The sequence below is a fragment of the Balaenoptera musculus genome, chromosome 11 (genome assembly GCF_009873245.2).
Source record: "Balaenoptera musculus isolate JJ_BM4_2016_0621 chromosome 11, mBalMus1.pri.v3, whole genome shotgun sequence".
In the NCBI taxonomy this organism is placed as follows: domain Eukaryota; kingdom Metazoa; phylum Chordata; class Mammalia; order Artiodactyla; family Balaenopteridae; genus Balaenoptera; species Balaenoptera musculus.
The window spans coordinates 40236003-40249119 of record NC_045795.1 but is presented as its reverse complement, the minus strand read 5'-3'; the positions used below and the strand labels follow the sequence as shown (position 1 = coordinate 40249119).

General features: G+C 58.8%; 1 protein-coding gene across 6 annotated transcripts in view; it reads right to left on the bottom strand.

The window, feature by feature from the left end:
- The window catches only part of GRM4 (glutamate metabotropic receptor 4), a 111789-nt gene that overhangs the window by 6080 nt on the left and 92592 nt on the right, over positions 1-13117 (bottom strand). For 4 of the 6 annotated variants that reach the window (XR_005021941.1, XM_036870019.1, XM_036870022.1 and 1 more), the window contains exons 7-10: positions 9991-10191; positions 9664-9800; positions 7435-8370; positions 224-470 (exon numbers count right to left, since the gene is read on the bottom strand). Coding sequence is in view for 5 of the 6 variants with exons in the window: in XM_036870019.1 (XP_036725914.1) it covers positions 224-470; positions 7435-8370; positions 9664-9800; positions 9991-10191 (1521 nt within the window). In the remaining variant the exon portion in view is untranslated. The remainder of the gene's footprint in view (positions 1-223; positions 471-7434; positions 8371-9663; positions 9801-9990; positions 10192-13117) is intronic. The other 2 variants (XM_036870021.1, XM_036870023.1) reach the window with 2 other exon arrangements.

Here is a 13117-nt window from a genome sequence, read left to right as displayed (position 1 = left end):
GTGGAGCGGGACCTGGACAGACCACATTACCCGGTCAGAGTCGGGTAGAGGGGGCTAAGCTAGAGCCTCAAGCCTCTCTTCTGGGTGGGATCGGCTCACCTGCGGCCTCAGGGCTCTCCCAGTGCCCTCATTGGACCAGACTTGGGGGGGAGGCTGACCTTCTCCAGGAAGGGGGCGGGGCCTGGGCGGGCCCAGAGGGAGAGGGGCGGGGCCAGGCACTCACCTGGAGCTTCCAGGTTCTCGCAGAGCTCGGACTTGGCCTCGCCGTTGGGCCGGAGGCTGCCCTTCTGCGTGAACTTGTTGGACATGGTGGCGGCGGTGACGACGGCTTTGAGGCTGCGCTTGCGCTTGGGCACGTTCTGCTCCGGGTGGAAGAGGATGATGTAGACCTTGGGCATGTAGAGCATCCCCAGGGATACCGAGGCGCTCAGACTCACCGAGACCGTCAGCGTCGTCGTCTGGATGTACAGCTGGGGGCAGGCCGGGGGCGGTGTCAGGGCGGGCTCCGCCCCGGCCTCTCGGGGGCCGTGTCTGAAGCCCACGCCCTAGACAGACACAGTGGGGGACAAACCCAGGGACTGCCCTGTGTCCCGCTGGCTTCGGGCAGAAGGGAGTTGTGGTATAGAGCTGGGACTTTAGACCAGAATCCCTGGATTCAGCCGGGCTCACCACTGTCACTGTGTGATCTGGGGCAAGTCACATCCTTGGGCCCCAGTTTCCTCGGGTATAATATGGGCATGATAATTATAGCCCTTTCCTCATAGGGCTGTTGTGAGTTTGAAATGACTTAATAAATGGCAAAAACATGTAAAATAATATTTGGCACATGGTCAGTGCACAAAAGTGTTCACCACTGTTATGTGCTATTTGGTAGAGGCCCCTAGGGAGGGGCCCTCAGGGGACAGCTGACCCTCCTTGGGGGCAGCGCCCCCTGCACAGGGCTGGGAGTGAGATGAACATCTGTCGGTGCCTTGTAGTAACTCCCAGTGGCCATGGCACAGCCCCTCAACCGCGCCCCCCATTCAGTGACTGTCCCCCCACATGCCACCCTGTGCAGAGCAGGCCGCTGGCACAGGAGCTGTGGCCTGATCGTGATCCACTGATGGCAGCCCAGTCAAAGCTCATTTCACGCTCACTCACCAGCACTAACAGTGACAGATGTTTAGCAAAATGAAAGTCCATTAATCTGGGTGTCGGGTAATCCATTCTTCAATAGTGGGGCCTTCCAGGCAGGGCCCGACAATTCCCACCACCCCCGCCTGGGATCCCCTCCCCACCTCCTCCCTCCCTCCGGGTCCTCCAGGCCTCAGCTGCCCCTCTGGCCCCCTCAGCCAGGGTGGGGCCAGGGGAAGCCCAGGCTGTGGCCCCCAGGTCTGGGTATGGGAAAGCAGGAAATGCTCTGCGCCCAGATCTGCCGTTTCCGGGCCTGGGCCCCTCCCCTGGGGCCTGGCTAATGTACCACCTCCTCCAGGAAGCTCTCCCTGAATCTCAGCTCTAGCCAATCCCCCATGATAGCCTTCACTCCTTGCACCCAGCCCAGCAGTGGGGGACCGAGGTCTGGACTTGCCTCCTGAGGTCACAGGAGCCCTGAGCTCATCTGGAAGTCTCTCGAAAGGAGGGGCCAGGTCCTCCCATTCTCACATTCCTCCCCATCTCTCGTCCCTCTCGTAAATACCTCATGACCTGGATCTGAAGGCCTTCATCCCAGCCACTCTTCCCCGGGTCTCCTTTGGGAGAGGGGCTGGAGAAGCTCTAGGGCCCGAGAGGAGAGAGGTGTGTGACCCTGAGGAAGTCTCATCCCCTCTCCGGCCCTCAGTTTTCTCAACAATGCAATGGGATAATAGCACCTACCTCACCCAAACCATGAGGCTACCCAAGTGCAGACTGTGAGGCCACATGAAACTTACAGGGCACCAGAGGTGGGTGGGGGGGAAGGAGGCTGGGAGTGTAGAGAGGCTGTTTCATTTGCCACCATTCAGAAAATGTCACAGGCCTGGGGAAATGAGAGCTTGTTCCCTAGTGAGCACACAACCCTCTGTCCTCACACGCAACCCACACCCTCACCGACAGGCACAGTGCTGCCGCCCAGCATGTGGACCGGGAGACGTCGTGACAAGCCAGTAGGAGGGTGCTGGCCACCTCTCCCACCCCCTGGATGGCACTGGGGGCCAGGGCGGAAGGAGTGAAGGGGGACAGTCTCCAGAATATCATAACAGACCCTTGGAGAAGACAGTGGAAATCTGGGCTAAGCAAGAACGGGCTTGTTACCTGGGTCTTCACTATTGACTGGGGGTCCCGTGGGGACAAGGTGTGTCTCCCTCATTAGACTGGGGGTTTCCTGAGGGGAGGGGTGTCTCTCCTTTTGCACTGGGGGTTCTTGGGTATAAGAGTGTATTTCCAGGGCAGATATCCATCTTAGGTCTTTTGCCCCCAGCTTGTTGATGGGAAGGAGGTATAGTTGGGCCAATATGGGGATGGTGGGACAGGGGTCAAGTACCCTCTCTGGGCAGAGTGAGGCCTGCAGTGGACACAGCCCTGTATGGGGGTCAGGGGGCTGGGTTCCAGATTCCACTCTGCCCTGACCCACTGAGGGATGCTGAGCCCCCTCCACTAATACAGGCAGAGTTCGCTCCATGGGCATGCACACTCGGTTTAACACCTTGCGGCCGCCACCTTGAATCCTGAATAATTTTTGAACAAGGGGCCTTCGTTTTCATTTTGCTCCTGTCCCTGAAAACTATGGAGCCAGCCCCGAGCACAGGCCTCGGTGTTCTGTTCTAATCTGCTTTTCGGCCTAGGAGCATTTCTGCACACAAAATACAAGGAGGGGTGTAAAGAGATCAAACTTGGACAAAGCTGCCCCAGTCTGCTGGGGCCCCTCCCCGCCAGCATGGGCCCTGGGGGCTCCTCTAGCCATGCCCAGGCTGGGGGCAGCTGGCCCTGTGCACAGAAGTGGGGCTGTGCACCCCCAGCCCCTCTTCTTGCCCCAGGGTCTGGAGTTCTCACCCCACCACTGGCTCCAGCATTGTTCTGGGGCCCCCCGGGATGAAGGTGCATGTCATCACCAGGAGGTGTAGCGTGTTAACCTTGTCAGAGAAGCAGCGGTCCTCTGGAACCTCTAGCCTGCAGGGATGGGGCCCAGGCACGGATGCAGGTCTCAAACGGATGCAGAGTAAGAGGCGGCTTCCAGGATGTGATTTTACCTTCTCTCTTCTTCCAGGATGTGATTTCACCTTCTCTCCCATCCACCCATCCTCCAGCCTGAACTGCCACCCCTCCTGCTCCCCTCTTTGACTTTGGTCAGGCCCTTGCTACACTCCGTCCTCTGCAAGGAATCCTGCCTTAGCCTCACGAGTCACTGCTCCCCAGAGTGAAGGAGGTTGTCAGAGCTGGGTTTGATGGGGGAGGACAGAGGTCACCTGGGGTGAGGCCAAAGGCAAAGAAAGGAGCTGCTGTGGAGGTGGACAATGCAGTTCCTGTCTTGTGCTCGGTCTGGTGGGGGGCACGGAGGAGTCCGCCTGCTTCGTGTTTCTGCCCAGGCTGACCCTGGTGGGTCCTGAGATCCTCAGTCTAACAACCAGACAAATGACCTTCCCCACAACCTGGCCGGCCTCTGAGGCCACGGCCCGCCCCAGCCTGGCTGAGCAGTAACCCCAACCGGTGGAGAGACGATGCCCCAGTCAGCTCAGGGTAATGGCACGCGGCTACGCAGGTGAGCCCTGGAAATCCAGGCCAACATGGGAGATCCATTCGCCTGCTCACCAGAGCAACATGGACAGCTTCACTCGGCGCCACCTGCAGCCTGGGGGACAGGCGGGGTTGCAAGTATGCATGCGCACACACCAGGGCATGCACAGATGCTCACAAATCCACACTCATGTACCCATGCAACCCTGCATTCACACACACACACCTGAACTCACAGCCGCACACTCCTACCTGACTCAGATACACCTGGGTTCTCACACACACACACCCCTTCATGTACCTGGGTACACACACATGTGCACACACAGATGCACTCAACACACCTGCACACATACTTGAACACACACATACACCTGTGCACACACACACCTACACTCAAACATCTGCACATACACTGCTGAGCATGCACACTTAATCTGCACACCCAAATACACCCTAGCAGCCATGAACCCTCAGTGCACACACCTGTCCATCCCCACTCAATCTGCACACACACACACACACACACACACTGCCCATCCACTGCTCAATGTGCACAAAAAGGCACACACACATTCTGTACACACACACTTCTGTACCCATAACACAATTCCCCATAGTAGCCCCACTCCACTCCATCTACACACACACACACACACACACACACTAGCACCCAGGACCCAGCAGTCATTGGGGCTGTTTGTAGCTCAGACATGACACAGCACAGATAGAGCCCCAGGGTTGCCTGAGCCTCTAAGAAGCCTGGTGGTCTGAACTGGAGGGACTTCAGAGCTCCCCTCCCCACCCTCGCCTCATTCAGAAGCCCAGAGAAGGAGGGGGTGTATCCCATGTTGACACCATCATGAGCAGAGCTGGGTCTCAGGACCATACGCTGGTGTGGGCCAGCCTGCTTTGTGACCCTGGGCAGGTCCCTCGCCCTCTCTGGGCCTCAGAGGAGATCATCTCAGAGGCTCCTTTTCATAATCTGTACTGAGAGGAGCCTCCTAAAAAGGGAGAAATCAGAGGCAGGTGGGGTGGCCTGGAGAGATGGGGGGAGGGTGCCAAGAGGGGGGCTGGGCCCCAGCACCTGGAGGTGGGAGGGTCTGATAGCAGGATGACAGGGACCGCACTGGGAGCAGCGTGCTGGCAGGCAGCCAGGGGAAGTAATGGGAAGGCAGAGCAAGGGCCTGAACCGCCATGCTGTCGGCCACCTGGCTGTGTACCTTTACACCCTGAGGAGGCGAGGGAAGGGGCCTCCTGGGATTGTTGAGGGTAATGTCTCAAGCTGCCAGCTTCCTGGGGCGTGGGCGGCTTCCACTGATGGCTCCATGGGCCCCCTGGGTGCTGCGGGGCGTGCGGGCCTCTGCCTGCAGCGGGGAAGGCCTCTCGCTGGCCTGCTGGGGGTGGAGACCCAGCCCACCGTGTGAGCTGTTCCTCAGCGGCGGTGGCTTTGGCTCAAGTGTGCAGGGTGGCCTGGAGCAAGGTCTGGTCTCAGACCTCAGGGCGCTCACTGCCAGCCTCAAGGTCTGCTTCTCAGAACCCCCAGCCTGCTGGGTCACCATTGGAAGACAGGCCACAGGCCTGTCTGCACCAGACCCAAGGGATTTGGGGTGGAGGGCGCAGCTCCTGCCCTTGAGGAGCTGCTGGAGAAGGGGTGGGCGCCTACCAAGGAAGGCCCAGGGGGAGAGGTGCCCCAGAGCTGCAGGGAGTGGTGTGGGCTTGGGAGGGGCTCCTGAGTTAGACAGAGTAGGTTCAAGTAGTCCAGCCGTGCCTCCTACTGGCTGTGAGACCTTAGACAAGTCACTTCACCTCTCTGTGCCTCCACGTCCTCATCTGTAAACAGGGATGGTGAATCTACGCTAGCCCACTCTTGTGGTGTCTGCTGACCACCAGGTGAAGTGCCTAACATGTGACAAGCAGCCATCCGTGGTTGCTTTGACTGCCGCCTCACTGAGGCCAAGCATCCCTAGGAGCTCACACCCAGGCTCACCCTTCAAATGCTGTCCACAGGACGGCGCCTCCCCCAGGTACAGATCTAACCCAGCCCTCGTCCCTGAACCCCAGACTCACATAGTCAACCACTGACTCAACAGCTGCACTTGGACGTCTCATGGGCATCCCAAACTCAGCACCTCCAGAGGACTTCCGGATCTCCGCCCCCCATAGGCTCCGCTGCCGTCTCTACCCCGCCCTGCACCCCCCCCCACCCCAGTGCAGACACTCCTTCCTTCCCATCGCTCACACCAACGACTGTGGAGTCATCCTGACTCCCCTCTGCGCCTGTCATCCCACATGCACTCCATCGGAAACCCAGCCAGCCCCACCCCCCTGACACAGCAGGAATCCCCCGCTCCTCACCACTCCTGCTGCCAGCAGCTCCTGTCTGGATCATTACAAGCACCTCCAGCAGGGCTCCACCCAGCAGCCACAGGGATCCTTTTAAACCTATGTCCCAACGCATCCCTCCCTGCCCAGAACCCCACAGTGGCTCCCTTCTCACTCCCAGTAAAAGCCAACATCCTTCCCACAGCCTCTGGGTCCTACACCATCTGCCCTGTCTGCCCCTTGACCTCGTCCCCTCCACCCTCCTTCCCAGCCCCAGCCTCCTTACGGTGGGTAAACGGCTTTTACACCCCTCATGTTGTGTGATTGTTACACCACCTGTAAGGACTGCAGAGGAAGGGTCATGGCCCCAATCTATTGATGAAGAAACTGAAGCAGAGAGGCCAGCTGGCTTGCCCAGGATCCCACAGTTAGACACAGAGCTGGGGTCCTCGGTCCCTCTGATTCTCCCTATCTCTGGCCTCTGACTTCAGTGACTCCCAATCCTTCAAGATAAAACCCCCTAGCACTCAGGCAGCGCTGGGGCAGTGATGTGGGCAGAGTCCACGGGGCCCTTGGGGTGTATCTAGACCCTCAGGCCAGGCTGGCAGGATGGCCTGACAGAGCCAGCAAGAGGCGGCTCATCGGCAGCTCCGGCCAGTGGAGGGTGGACCCTCAGCTGATGCTGCCAGGTACCCCCGCCTGGCCTTCGGGCTGGCTTGGGGCCAGGGAGAGAGGGAGCGAGTGCCCAACACATCACCCACCTCGGGGACCCACGGGGATCCTGCAAGGGCAGAGAAGAGGGTGGAGAGAGGAGGAAGAAAAGAGGAGTGGACAGAAAGGAAGATGGGCTGAGTAGGGAGAGAGGTAAGGGAGAGTATAGAAAAGAATGGGGAATTCCCTGGCAGTCCAGTGGTTAGGACTCCACGCTCTCACTGCCGAGGGCCCGGGGTTCGATCTCTGGTCGGGGAACTAAGATCCCGCAAGCCACGTGGCACAGCCAAAAAAAAGAATGAAAGCGGAGGCAGCATCCCAGGCTGGCAGAGAGGAGAGAGGAAGGTGGGAAAGAGATGGGGAGGAGAAAAAGGTGGGGTGGGAGAGGCAGGGATGGAGAGATAGGGAAAGAGAGAGGAGAGGGAGAGAGGAGAGGCAGAGGGTAGAGAGAGGGTGGGAAGGAGCAGGAAGGAGAGAGATGAGGAAGCGGAAGGTGGGGGGGTGGGCAGAGAGAAAAGGGAGAGGAGGCAGGAGAAGAGAAAGGGAGAGAGAGAGGAGAGAAACCCAGAACCTCGAGAGAAAACTGAGACAGAGAGAAGACAGAATGAGGCAGGAATGAAGGCACTTCCAGAGCAAGGTGGGAGGCCAACTAGCCCCAGGAGGCTGCCCCCTGCTTACCGCCCTCACCCACCCCCAGCCCCTGCCGCTCACCTTGTCAGCCGACTGCGAGGTACCAAAGAAGATGGGGATAAAGGCGAGCCAGACGATGCAGGTGGTGTACATGGTGAAGCCGATGGGCTTGGCCTCGTTGAAGGTCTCAGGCACTCCGCGCGTCTTGATGGCGTACACGGTGCACGTGACCATGAGCAGCATGCTGTAGCCCAGCAGGCAGATGAGCGACAGGTCCGAGATGTCACACTTGAGCACGCCCCTGGCGAAGCGGGGGTCGAGCGTCCGCTGGTCCTGGAAGTCCACCACCGAATGGGAGGGGTCCACTACAAACCACACGCAGATGCCCAGCAGCTGCAGGGAGATGAGGCTGAAGGTTATGGCCAGCTGCGAGGCAGGGCTGATGAAGCGCGGGGCGCTGACCGACCGCTTGCCCTGCTCGAAGATGCGATAGATGCGGTTGGTCTTGGTGAGGAGGGCCGCATAGCTGATGCTCATGCCGAGCCCCAGGAAGATCCGGCGCAGAGAGCAGGTACCCAGGTCGGGCTCGGCGATCATGAGGAAGGTGGTGGCGTAGCACAGGAAGATGCCCGCCAGCAGCACGTAACTCAGCTCGCGGCCCGAGGCCTTGACGATGGGCGTGTCGTTGTAGCGCACGAAGGTGACCACCACGAAGAGCGTGGCAGCGATGCCCACCACAGCCAGGAAGAGGGGCAGCACGGCCCAGGGTGAGTCCCACTCAAGCTTGATGATGGGGATGGGCTGGCAGCCCGTGCGGTTCTCTGTGGGCCGCATGTCGTAGGGACACGTCTTGCAGGTGTAGCGGTCCACCTGGTACTGGTACCCCGTGCAGGGCTCGCAGTGCCAGCAGCAGGGCATGCCCTTCACCGTCTTCTTCCGCTCACCCGGCTGGCAGGGCAGGCTGCAGAGGGAGCGGGGCAGCTGCTGCCCGCTCCCCGGCCATTGCATCCGCTCTATCTGGCAACAACAGCGCAGAGGAGCGGGCCTCAGGACGTGCCGCCAAGTGCCCTGGACCGCCCCACTGGTGGCACCAATCTGAATCACTTACTTAGTGATTTTAGTTAGATGGCTAAAATCCAGCTGCCCGGGCCCTGCCAGGATCAGCTGAATCCAACAGTTGCATTTAAATAAGCTCCCCGGGGCAGGATTCAGACCCAGCTGACCATGGGGGAATCCTGCTGGAATACAAAACTCCCAAGGGTCATATGGAGAAACGCCCAGAGACTGGCAGTGACAACCTAGGGTCACATGGCAGAGTGGAGAGAACCCAGCAGTCCCGACTCCCAGCCCCATGAGGCCTTGCTACTCAAAGTGGTCCCCAGACCGGCCACATCAGCATCACCCAGGAGCTTGTTGGAAATGGAAATTTTTGGTCCACCCCAGACCCACTGACACAGAATCTGAGTTTTAACAAGACCCCGCGGGTGACTCCTGTGCACCCTCAAGTAGAAATGTGCTATGGCTCAGCCCACTGGGCCTCCCCCAGGCAGCACAGGGACTTGGGTTCAGAAGAGAACAACGAATAAACATTCAATCAGAGGACCAGTAATGTGTGCCCACGGGTTAGCGTTTCTTTGCATCTTGCTCTAAATGAGTGCTAGTCACTGTTACATGTCTCTGAAGACACAACTGCTGCAAGCTAAGGAGCGATAGAAGCTGGCACGCCCTACTGAATGTGTCACAAAGTTCTGGAAAGTAAGCGAGAGCCCCATAGAGCTCCAGGCACTGGGCAAAGGGCGCCTGACTACACCTGGGAGCCGTATTCAAAGCATCAGTTCTAAATAAGTGGCGTTTAGGAGAGTTCATGCTTAGAGAACAGCAGGCTGTGCTCTTTGCCTTAAGATGTCGTCCTCCTCTGTCCAGACGCAGTCCTCCCCTTCCTCACCTCTCTCCCCCCCAACCACCCCAAAACTTTGAGCCCCTGAACTCCAGCGTGACTTCATCTATCCAGAGTTCTTGCCCTGTGAAGGGGCAGCAGGCAAGAAGACCCCAGGCCAAGGGAAAGGGCAGGGGCAGGAAGGGCAGCAGAAGCCCAGCCGCCCTGTTCTTCTGTTTCAGGGTTGGGGGGCTCAGGGCCCTCTGAGGTCTATGGTGGGACATGGAAGGAAGCCCCAACTTGGCAGCAGCAAACCCGGGGGCAGGGCTAGTCGGCAGCTGCCTCCCCTTGGCCTCCCCTCCCAGGGTTGGGGTGGCCTCTCTCCGCCCCCTAGCCCCCTGGGACCCCTCCCTGCCCTCCCGCCAGGTGCTTACTCTGAGGTGCAGGTGGTCAGTCCAGGAGCCGATGACCTTGTACTCGGCAGAGCCGTTGTGCAGCTGGTACTGGTAGATGTCATAGCGCCCAGGTGCGTCTCCGTTCTCATTGAAGGTCACAGGGTTCCCCGCGATGCCTGCGGGGGCCCGTGGGGGTCACACACTCAGTTTCTTTGCTGAGCCTTCACCCAGAGTCAGGAAGGATCGTGAGCCCAGGGCAGAGACACCTCTGTAAGGAACCCCTTGGAAGCATCTGAAAAGACCCCCCCACACTCCCACCCCATGGAGCCCCAGGACCCCTTCCCCAGGGTTGGGTGGTGCCCCCACCTGAGAAATTGACGCTGCGGATGTACTTGAGCAGCTGGGTGCCGTCCACAGGGTCCATGCGCGGGCAGAGCCCCACGCGGCCCGGACACAGGTCACGGTGCATGGCGTGCAGCGCGTGGCCCATGGCGTACACGGCGTCAATCACAAACTGCACCTTCCCCTCCTGCTCGTACGCTGAGTCCTGCCCAATGCGCTCGCGGTCTACAACGAAATATTCAGAGTGGGGGCGCCCATGAGGCCCACCATCCTCACAGATGTATGGTGGGAACCACAGCAGCCCCGTGGGGCCCGGAGAGCCCACCTGGGCACACCTAGGTCTCTGGGCCCCTGGCCCAGTGCTCGCTCCATCACCCCAGGAGATGGTCTTGTGGAGGGCCTGGGGGATGGTCCTGAAGGTCTGCTGCCCTCCCTACTGTACCGCTGGACCCTGTGCCCTGAGGCCCCAGAACAGCCAGGGCAGGCTCCCTTGTCCCCATCACCCTTGGAGGGCAGTGAGCCTGCGGGTCTCCCTGTGGCCGTGGTGCTTGCCTGCCCTCCCCCAGCCTGGCCTGGACCAAACACGGGAGCAGCTGGCCCTCACACAGGCAGGAGCTGTGACTGTCGATGAGGGCAGTGGTGCCCTACAGCAGCTCACCCATGGGTAGCCCCAGCACAGGGTACGGGTGGGGAAACTGAGGCCCAGAGAGGGTGAGGGACCTGCCACAGGTCCCTCAAGATTCAGGACACCAGATGCCCTCAATGACTTCCAGATGCCCCAGACACCAGAAGGCACCATCATCCCCATCCACTCCTCCCCCATGTCAGTGACATCCCCCCATTAGCCACAGTGAGTGAGCTTTGCAAAATGGGGAACCCACCCCACTCACCCCCTTCTCACTGCAAACAGCAGTGGCTCCCCAGGGCACCGTGGCCTCCCATCCTCACCCTCTGGGCTCTGGGCACACCCAACCCCTCTGCTCTGGGCCCTGTGCAAACTCCTTGGCTGCTGGAGGTCTCGATGTCCTCTTGGTAAAAAGATCATCATCCTGCCTCACAGAAGTGCTGTGAGGCTTAAATGAGATGAGATACAGAAAACATGTGGCACATAGTGGCTGACTAAGCCACATTGTTATTATGCTTAAGTGGTCAGAATAGAGGGTTTCTAAGGTGGGCTACAGAGGTCCCGGGGCCAGAGCAGGCCAGGAAGTCTTTCTGGAGGAGGAGGAGCTCCTGGCCTGGGCCCTGGGTAATAATGATGATGAAGAATAAGGACTGCTAACTTCTTTTTTTTTTTTTTTAACTTGCTCCTGTTTATTGTTTTTTTTAATTTTTAATTTATTTTTGGCTGCATTGGGTCTTCGTTGCTACACATGGGCTTTCTCTAGTTGTGGCGAGCAGGGGCTTCTCTTCATTGCGGTGCACAGGCTTCTCACTGTGGTGGCTTCTCTTGCTGCAGAGCACGGGCTCTAGGCACATGGGCTTTGGTAGTTGCAGCATGTGGGCTCAGTAGTTGCAGCATGCGGGCCCTAGAGCACGCGGGCTTCAATAGTTGCGGCACGTGGGCTCAGCAGTTGTGGCGCGTGGGCTCTAGGGCACATGGGCTTCAGTAGTTGTGGCACACGGGCTCAGTAGTTGTGGCTCACAGGCTCAGTAGTTGTGGCACACGGGCTTAGTTGCTCCGCAGCATGTGGGATCTTCCCAGACCAGGAATCGAACCCATGTCCCCTGCATTGGCAGGTGGATTCTTAACCACTGCACCACGAGGGAAGTCCCAAGGGCCGCTAACTTCTATGGAGCATCCACTCTGTGTCAGGCACTCTTCTAAGCTCTTTATGTATATTAAGTCATTGAATACTCAGAACAATGCTATGAGGTGAGTAATTATCCCCATTATAGAGATGGAAAAACTGAGGCACAGAAAAGCTCACTGGCATTCCAGGACCACAAAAGCTGGATTTGACCAGGTGCTCCAGATCCCAGCCTGTGCACCACACTACACCTGAGAGATTGTAAGAGCCTGACTGCAGGGGGAGGGCAGGAAAGTGGGGGGGGGGGATGGGGCAGGGGCTCTGAGGTGAGGACAGAGGGGCCGGAGGATGACAGAGGAGAGGAAGGGAGAGTGCTAGGGAACCCCAGCTTCCCCTCCCACAGCCCCTGCATACAGCATGGCCTGCAGCCTCCTCCCTCAAGGCCAGGACAATGAAATTTACCCTCACACACACACACACACACACACACACACAAACACACACACACACACACCCATGCCTCCCTGTTAGAGGGCCAGTGCTGCACCTTACAGAAGTAATTCCCCAGCGGCCAGCAGGGTGAGTGGCTGCACCTGTGTCCCACCCCATGGGCCACAGGCCTGGGTGTCCCATGTCTGTCATGTGGGGGGTCAGGTTGAGGCCCCAGGGATCCACAGATCACCCCCTAGATTCCTCTATTTTTAGCCAATGCATGGTCACTGTGACCTGCTGCCCAGGGCTCCCATGGAGCTGATGGCACATCTCATATCCCTGTCTTGGCCACCAAGACTCTGTGACCAAGGTCAGAACCTGACTCCAGTACCCCAACCTCAGGGTCAGAGATCAAAGGTCCCCAGTACACAGACTGGACAGTTTAGGGGCAGATGCCCAGTTGGCTCTGGGGGCACTGCTGGGTCCAGAGAGAGCCCACAGCTTTTACGGCATGGCCTTGGGGCTGGAGACAGGGTAGTCTTCAAGGGGGCTCACCTGGCTCTCTCAGGGGTCAGCTAAGCCCCTGGCTACCCACTACACTTCATTCACACAAGACTGTCTGGGCTGAAACCCCAGCTCTACCATGTCCTCTAGCTGTGATCTTGGACCTGCCACCTCATCTATCGGGCTTCAGTTTCCTCATCTGCAAAATGAGGATAATGATGGTACTTACCTCATAGGTCGGGGTAGGGTCCCTATGAGGATAAATGGGTTTATATTCACAACGGGTCATAAGGAGGGGCCTGATGCTTGCCAGGTGCTGCAGAAGTTTGTTAAACACAAGGGTACAAAGAGTTCTAAGCCCTGCCTGCCTCGGAGCTCCTGGGACAGCAGAGCTTTGCTAACAGGCAAAGCTCTCTCTAGGCCACGGCACAAACGGAGATGGATGGACAGGAGAGGCGAGTTCT